The sequence below is a fragment of the Athalia rosae genome, chromosome 5, assembly GCF_917208135.1.
Source record: "Athalia rosae chromosome 5, iyAthRosa1.1, whole genome shotgun sequence".
NCBI lineage: Eukaryota > Metazoa > Arthropoda > Insecta > Hymenoptera > Athaliidae > Athalia > Athalia rosae.
The window spans coordinates 12,255,238-12,264,000 of NC_064030.1; the positions used below are offsets into that span (position 1 = coordinate 12,255,238).

At 39.9% G+C, this 8,763-nt stretch overlaps 1 protein-coding gene across 1 annotated transcript; it reads left to right on the forward strand.

Annotated features, from left to right (window-relative positions):
• Positions 1 to 6,785: 6,785 nt before the first annotated feature.
• LOC125501065 lies at positions 6,786 to 7,423 on the forward strand. The gene has a single exon (XM_048655871.1). It carries the CDS (start codon positions 6,791 to 6,793, stop codon positions 7,415 to 7,417), a length of 627 nt encoding a protein of 208 aa, XP_048511828.1. The 5' UTR covers positions 6,786 to 6,790; the 3' UTR covers positions 7,418 to 7,423.
• The last annotated feature ends 1,340 nt before the right edge of the window (positions 7,424 to 8,763 follow it).

Consider the following 8,763-nt stretch of genomic DNA (forward strand, 5'->3'; position numbering starts at 1 on the left):
CGTTATTAATACAACTGTGTGACGGATCCAAGAACACCGTCACCTAATACTTAGGAGATGCCCCTTATCTTTGGGAGCCAGGCAAATCAAAACCTAACGTTTCCTTTATGCATCTATCTATATATAAAAATGATCTAAACAATAATCATAAGTTAAGTCAAAATATAGAGTTGACATATACACATTCGAATATGTAATATGATATGTATTTTTAAACAAACAATCCAATGGAAAATTCCATTGGACTTACGACCAAACAATGCGGATCCCCGATTTGTTTAGATTAACTGCATATAAAAGCTGGGCCACTAGGACCCAGGAACAGCATTCATTAACTAATCTTCAACCGACTACTGTCAGTCAACCTTCAATATATACCTCTAACTCGGGACCTTTGTCCTCTTAAATCGGGTATCCAGCATTTTCAATACCTCTTAAATCGGGACAACGTCCTCTAACTCGGGTATCGAATTTGTTAAATAATTTTATATCATTTATATCCTTATTTTTAGAATCGCATTATTCATCAATCATTAATAAAATCAGTTCAAAAGTGTAATTGACCTACCATCATTTCATTTTCGACTTCAACTACCCCATCGTTCGTTATTTAATCAAGGTAAGAGTTATTCTTTCATTTCATAACTATGAGGGCGACATCATTATCTCCATATAGACTATTTCGGAAGATCCTAATTAATCCCAGTCCATATTTTCCTCCTTATCCCCTAATTCGTAATTCTCTCTCCTCGCTTGCACTAGCGAGGTCGCGAAACATTCTTTTCTCTCGAATTCTCTCTCCTCGCTTGCACTAGCGAGATCGCGAAACCATCTTTTCTCTTTAATTCTCTCCTCGCCTAAACTGGTGAGGTTGCAAATTCTCTTTCTCTCCTCGCCTTCACTGGTGAGGTCGTGAACCGCTCTCTTTCCATTTTCTTGTTTGCAAACCATTTATCTATCACCTCGAAATCTGCTACGTTTTTCCCAACTTCCCTGTCTTCGCCGGGTCAAGGCGAAGTCTCACCACCTATGTACTACTCTTAGATGTTCCAGACCAAAGCCGAAAGAAATAGGAAATACCGCAAACGTGGAGGTGTCAAAGTACGGCAGCGTAAACAGGCCGCAATAGCACGGGATCTGAATCAGATCAACGAACCAATAGACTTGGCATACTACTACGGAACCCGACACCTATTCACCGGGTGTACCTCACATCACCTCCATCCAAACCATCACCCATACCCGATACACTCTGCTCCGCTCAGTTACATTTTTACCATTCACACCCGCTACGCCTCAAGACCGCTCTTAACTCCCATAAACAAACTTATGTAAACCCAACCACTTACACATACTACTATCTCAAATCGCCTAACCACTCCGTCGTCAGAACAGCAAAAACTGGTACCTAGAATTGTAATAGTAGAAATAACGTCTATAAACATACATCCTTCAGACCCCTCCTATTGACTACTTATATCGAGTCACTCTCCGGACGTGACAACTGACGAACAGACATGCCTGGAACCTTTAGTTGTAACTTTAGTCCCCTTCAACACAGCCAGTACAACACACTCACCAGAATTTCACATTCATGCAATAGAACGAAACGACCGATTCTCCAAAATTAAGGACCTTCTACGACTAGAGCACTTGAATGAAGAAGAAACAGAAAATATAGAAACACTTATACGCGAAAACGCCGACCGTTTCCACTTACCAGAGGAACCTTTGGGCTCAACCAAAATTATCACTCATGGAATCACGACGACAGACGAAACGCCTGTATTTACACGTCAATACCGGTTTCCACCAAAACATCGCGAAGAAATTACAAAACAAATAAAAGAATTAGAGGACGGAAAAATAATTAGGCCGTCAATATCACCTTACTGCTCACCCTTATGGATTTGTAATATCGTAATAGCCACATAGCATCACCAGCAGAAACCAGAGGACGGCATGTTGAATTCATAGTAAACTATCCACGTTATTATACAAAGATTTTAAACCACGACAAATTGATGCAAAGTAACGCAGTGGATGTGGATCCAAACTTATGCACTGGATGGTCCGGTTCCGAATCCACAAAAGATCGATCTCGATCAATCAAGCAACACACCGACCATACGCAACCACAAAACCAACAATTTTGTCGGTAATATCAACGTGCCCAGATTGACCAGCAGTTGTCTCAACAGCTGTCAGAACATGAAGCTGGAAAATATTACAGAAGATCTTCCTCAATACTGCCGATAGTGTCACATAACACAGAAAAAAGGAGGAGTTTCGGGAGAAGTGGGACTTGCGGGTGTACCGAGGTTTCCTAAAAGATTTGGCTCGATTATAAAGGACTTGGCAATCAGACGTACAGCTACAAAGACGTCTTAAATTTTACAAAAAAAAAAAAAACTGTCTCAATATCTCTATTTTACCTTATACTAGACGAAGCGCGATCGATCAATAATTGTATTTGTGATGTGTTAATTTATATGAATGTGTGACTGCGTGAATGATTAAAGGGAAGTATTCCATGAGCTCAACGGCCAATTTTTATATTTATCAAAAAACACATTTTTAATTTATACAACATTTATATTAATAAATTCTTGACAATCAATTTTGAGCAAAGTATAATAATGACGATTTAATATATACATATATCTTTCCTTCAATAAATATTCTTATATAATATACATATATATGTGTACCTATCTGATCAATCTATTTTATTTCTTAAAACTCTGGTGACGATCGAGAGACCGTTACAGATTGTACCCAAAAAGCCTGATTCAAAGGGAAACCCGAGATGGCGGATGGTGATTGACTATCGACGTTTAAACGAAAAAACCATAGGAGACGCTTATTCATTACCAAATATTACAGACATATTAGACCCGCTGGGGAGCGCTAAGTACTTTTCCATCTTTGATTTAGCATCTGGATTCCATCAGATTCAAATGGAACAGGAAGATGCAGATAAAACCGCATTTTCCACACCATTCGGCCATTATCAATTTGACCGTATGCCGTTTGGGCTTAAAAACGCCCCCGCAACGTTTCAAAGGCTAATGGATCGGATCCTAACCGGATTACAAGGAACTGAGGTATTCGTATATTTAGATGATATTGTTATATACGCGAGCTCCTTGAAAGAACACGAGATTAAGTTTACAAATCTCATGCATCGTTTACGACAAGCAAACTTGCAATTACAACCCGACAAGTGTGAGTTCTTAAAAAGGGAAGTAACCTATTTGGGACATGTTATATCGGACGAAGGTCTAAAACCCGACCCAAAGAAACTTAAAGCGGTGAAAAAATTCCCAACACCAACGAACGCTAAAAACATCAAACAATTTCTAGGACTCACCGGATATTACCAGCGATTCATACCTAACTTTTCCAAAATTGCAAAGCCACTGACTAAGTTATTGAAAAAGGACACCCCTTTCGCTTGAAAGGAAAAACAACGAATAGCCTTTAATGATTTAAAAGGAAGACTATGCAGAGAACCTATTTTACAATATCCTGACTTCAACAAACCGTTTATACTCACAACAGATGCCTCAGGATACGCTCTCGGTGGCGTATTAAGCCAAGGAGAAATTGGTAAGGATTTACCAGTCGCATATACCTCAAGGTAGTTGAACGCCGCAGAACAAAACTACTCAACAATAGAAGAAGAACTTCTAGCAATAGTTCACGCCATAAAACATTTCAGACCATATTTATATGGAACTAGATTCACTTTAGTGACGGTTCATCGTCCCTTGGTATGGCTAAAATCTATCAAGGACCCATCTTCACGTTTAACACGATGGCGTTTAAGATTAGCTGAGTATGATTATGATATAATTTACAAACCAGGGAAGGTGAATTCCAACGCAGATGCCTTATCCAGGAACCCCATAAAAATAAACTTCACCCAATTGGAGGACCAAGATGATGAAAACGATACACCTCCATTAATCGTTGAAAGAACTCAAGATCTCTTCCGAACAAGAACCGAATATGCCTTAGCTCACTGTGTAGCCGAAGATCTGTGCATGGGATCTGGAATAGCCAGAGAATTTAGAGAAAGATTTCAACGAGTTGAAGAGTTGAAAGCCCAGAAGAAACGAACCGGTGAAGTAGCTTACATAAAACATAAGGAAAGACATTTATTCTATCTGATAACAAAGGAACGAAGTTCCGACAAACCGACCTATGAAAATCTGACTAAGGCTTTAAGAAATTTGAGGAAATTATGTGAAACCCTAGGTGTCCAAAAAATCGCCATGCCACTAATTGGTTGCGGGTTAGATAGATTATCGTGGGAAAAGGTGAAGAAAATCATCAACCTTGTATTTACATGTCCAATCAAGATCCTCATTTGCAAACTTCCAACCAAAAACATACGAAGCCCGGCACCCCGAGACGAAAAAATAAATAGAGAGCTAACCGCCAACAAAGAAGTCAAAGAACCCACACGTTCTACACGGAATATCACGGACGAAGGAAACAACCCAAAAATGGACGAAGAAGGCAGGGAATGGTTCACGGATGAAGAAGATTCCGACACCTCAGATGAAGACTCACTTGATGCTAACCCGTCGTACCAATCACGAGAACCCGGACAGATACGTGAAACAAGAGATAAATTGTCAATGCAAAGGGAAAATTGCGTATTCTTTATCGCAACTGACGGAGAAGCATGTGACGATGGCGCAAAGGATCTAGCATTCAACAACAAACTCCCAAGTTTCAATCGTATCACTTTAAATAGAGCCAAGACTGACTTGACAAATGGACGCTACTATATAGGCCTACCATTGAAATCTAAAAGTTACGAAAAACTTGAAACAAAGAACCTGGAGGAATCCATGAAGTCCTTGTTAGACGTCATTGTGGAATTAGATTTGGCCTCTATTTCTATAGCGAAAACTCCGTACATCGATTCCATATCCTGGAACGAAATCTTAACCATCCTGAAAAGAACACTCACATATATACCATGCCTCATAATTATTTGCGAAGGGCGAACCAGGATCCCAAACCCAGAGGAAAGGGAAGGCATCATACAAGAATATCATAAATCTGCCCTCGGAGGACACAAAGGCATAACAAAAACCTACGAATGAATCCGACGGAATTATTATTGGGAAAACATGAAAAGTCAAATTCAAGATTATATACGGGCATGCTTGAATTGTCAAACAAAAAAATTGACACGAGTAAAGACTAAACAACCAATGACGCTAACTGACACACCCGGATCAGCATTCGATAAAGTAGCTATAAAAATAGTCGGGCCACTGCCTATCACATCAGAGAATAACGAATATATACTGACAATACAGGACCAATTGACTAAATACTCACTTGCTATTCCCTTAAAGATCACTGATTCCAGAACAATTGCTAACGCTCTGGTAAATGAGTTTTTTTGTAAATACGGATCACCTAGGAAAATCCTAACGGATCAAGGGAGCAATTTAACCAGCTCCTTGATGAAAAATATTGCAAAGAAATTCAAAATCCAACAAATACGCACGACAACATTTCATCCTCAATCTAACGGCTCACTTGAGAGGTCACATCATGTTTTAAATGAGTATCTAAAACAATTCGTCGACCAAAGTGACAACTGGGACGAATGGCTAAATCAAGCCATGTTTTCTTTTAATACAAGCGTTCATGAAGGGACAAAGTTTACGCCTTTTGAATTAGTATTTGGAAAGTTAGCACGACTCCCATCTGACCATCAGATTGTAGATGAGGAACGGAATAAAACCTACCAAGAATATCTCTTGGACCTTTGCTCAAAAATAAGGACAACCCAAAACATTGCGCGAGAAAATTTAATACAGTCGAAACAAAGAACCAAGAAATATTACGATAGGAAAATCAACCCTCTAGGTTTAAGACCCGGGGATCAAGTATTCCTACTAAAAGAACCACGGAAAGGAAAGCTAAGCGAACATTATACGGGGCCACATAACGTACTAGAACTATTCCCAAATGGAAATGTTATGTTGAGGGTCAAAAACAAGGAAAGAGTTGTACATAGGAACAAACTTAAATCACACAAGGAAAATAACTTGAGCTTGATTCAGGAATTACCCTAAAACTCACTTTGATTCCCTCGCATTTCTATTTGAACACTCGCAAATAAGTATAGAATCAAGAAATATATATACAGCTAATTAACGCAACGCATCACCCCATTATACTGCTTACACTCTCACCGGGATTGCCTGAAGATGAGATAGAAATAATTACCATGACGAATGAAACTCTAATTAAGTATCATAAGCATCTTCAAGATTGGGAAAGAAACATGTTTACATTTATGATCGAGTCGGACTTTCCTGAAGGGAAATACAAATACCAAACCTTAATCATCACAGACACAAATGTTCGAAGGGAATTCATTGGATTAATAGAATCACGAAATCCAACCACGGACACAATATTTTTCGGATACGAAATTACAAGCCAAATTATACACGTCGGGATGTACGTGGATAAATTTTGGAGACACTCTTTACACAGGACAGACGAGATCATAAATGACTCCCAAATTATATAAGGACCTACAGCTTGACCGCTTCTAATTTATAAGTTAAGAAGATACATTTACCCACATTACGTTGTATTATTCACTCGCTTTTCTTTCCAACTTTATACTCTTAGGCTTATGTTTAGAATATATTAAGGATTCGTTAACATAGGCAACTTTGATTTGTTGTGCAAGAAAATTTTTCACTCCAACATCCCAAAGATAAGATTACCCCTTTTCAGAGTAATGCTACTACTACTCCTCATCATCATCCCGGGCAATACACTTGTCGCCTACGACTGTGGGGGTGGAGCCCTTAACATAACAACGATAAACCTACTGGAGCCACAAGAATGTCACCTCAAGGAGCAGCAACCCGAGGTCACCAAACCATATGTGCAGTTGCTACAATTGTCAAATTTCAAAAAGACCAAAGCTATCCAATGCAGGATCGAGATAGATCGCACCGTTTACCACTGCGGGATGCATTCACACACATCCATAACAGCACACGGTCGACAAGCATACATCAAAGAAGTAAGCCGAGAGGCTTGCTCCCGAAGACATGAGTATGGGATTGCAGAAATCGCTCCAAATAAACCACTGACGAACATACCTCAGAACGGAACAACCAGGTTGGAAATAACTCTTGCAGGAAACGTGGAACCAGATGGAACATGCGAAGGTGCCTTTTACGACGACCTCTACGGACAATGGTCCAATGTTGTCGTACAGGCAATAATAAAAATTACCCTGTCATCCCAGGAAGCAACCATAAACTTGGAATACAACAAAATAACCTTTGAAAATGGACTAAGCTGCGAGCTCCAAAGGAAACATTGCTCTGACGAAGAAGGAGGAAATCCCCGTTAGGAAGATGTACCGAATGACGGATGCAAATTCGAAGCATACGATGTCCTACACGAAGGCTACGTCACCAAGATGAAGGAACCAACTGAAAACCGTAACCTCCCAGAACCAGAGGTATATTCAATCATCTCTAACGATATTGCCTTTTCATTAATCAAAACCACTGAAATCAGAATTTGTGGCTATACCATATATAAGACGGAACACCCAAAATTACTAATTTTTAAAACTACACGAGGTAACACCTTCAAGACTAAGCCAACGTAGCCGTAGAAAATATCGACTTATTTTCATACGTGAACTCAAAATTCATATACGTGGAGAGACATTTGCGAAACCAACTCATGACCTTGTATAGAGACATTATTACTCACAAATGCGAGTTGGAGAAGGAGGTGCTGAGAAATGCGCTTACTCTTGCATCATTGTCACCAGATGAATTCGCATATAATTTGATGAATGGACCAAGGTACATGGCCGTCATAACCGAAGAAGTAGCCCATAAGGTCAAATGTATACCGGTGGAAGCGAAATTGCGAATGGCTCAAGAATGCTACTCCGAACTTCCAGTTACTGTACGGAATACCAGCTTATATATGACACCGAAATCAAAAATACTAATCGAAAAGGCCACCCAACTAGAATGCAACCCACTTCTAGCAGCAATGTACCGAATCGACGACACCTGGTATAAGTTCACGCCGGGACCAACCAAAGTAATTCCACCAAAGGGACTACAACCGGCCTCAGGATTCACCTGGGAATACACAAACCCAGGATCTCTGGGAACCAGTGGTATCTACCAGCAAAAGGATCTAGATAAACTACAAAATCATCTGTTATTCCCAGCAGAAAGACCAGCGATACTGGGTAACCTAGCAAGGGGAATTACCGGGAAAGCTATCAACAACGCCGGACTCTCGATTTATAATCTGTTGAACGAAGACACATTGAACAAAATAGCAGAATCTACAGGACAAAAAATTTGGGGAGGATTCGTTAGTTTTGGATCCGTAACAGCCGGAGTAATGGGCATTCTCATAATAATCCGCATAATCAAGTTCCTCGTAGATACAATGATACATGGATACAAACTCCACCAAATAAACGGATGGAGTTTGAAGCTATTGGCATCCTTTTGGACTTCGATAGCTCATCTACTGGTTTACCTATCAGAAGTTAATCAGACTGACAACAAGGACCAACCTACCAAACCGGAGAATCCACCAGAACCAAAAGCCCCGCAAGTACCTCCAAGAAATATCCACACCGACCCACCCTCGGCACCAATAACCTACCCCACTCTCGAAGAACTCCAAGAACGGACTAAATTACGTCAAATGCAGAGT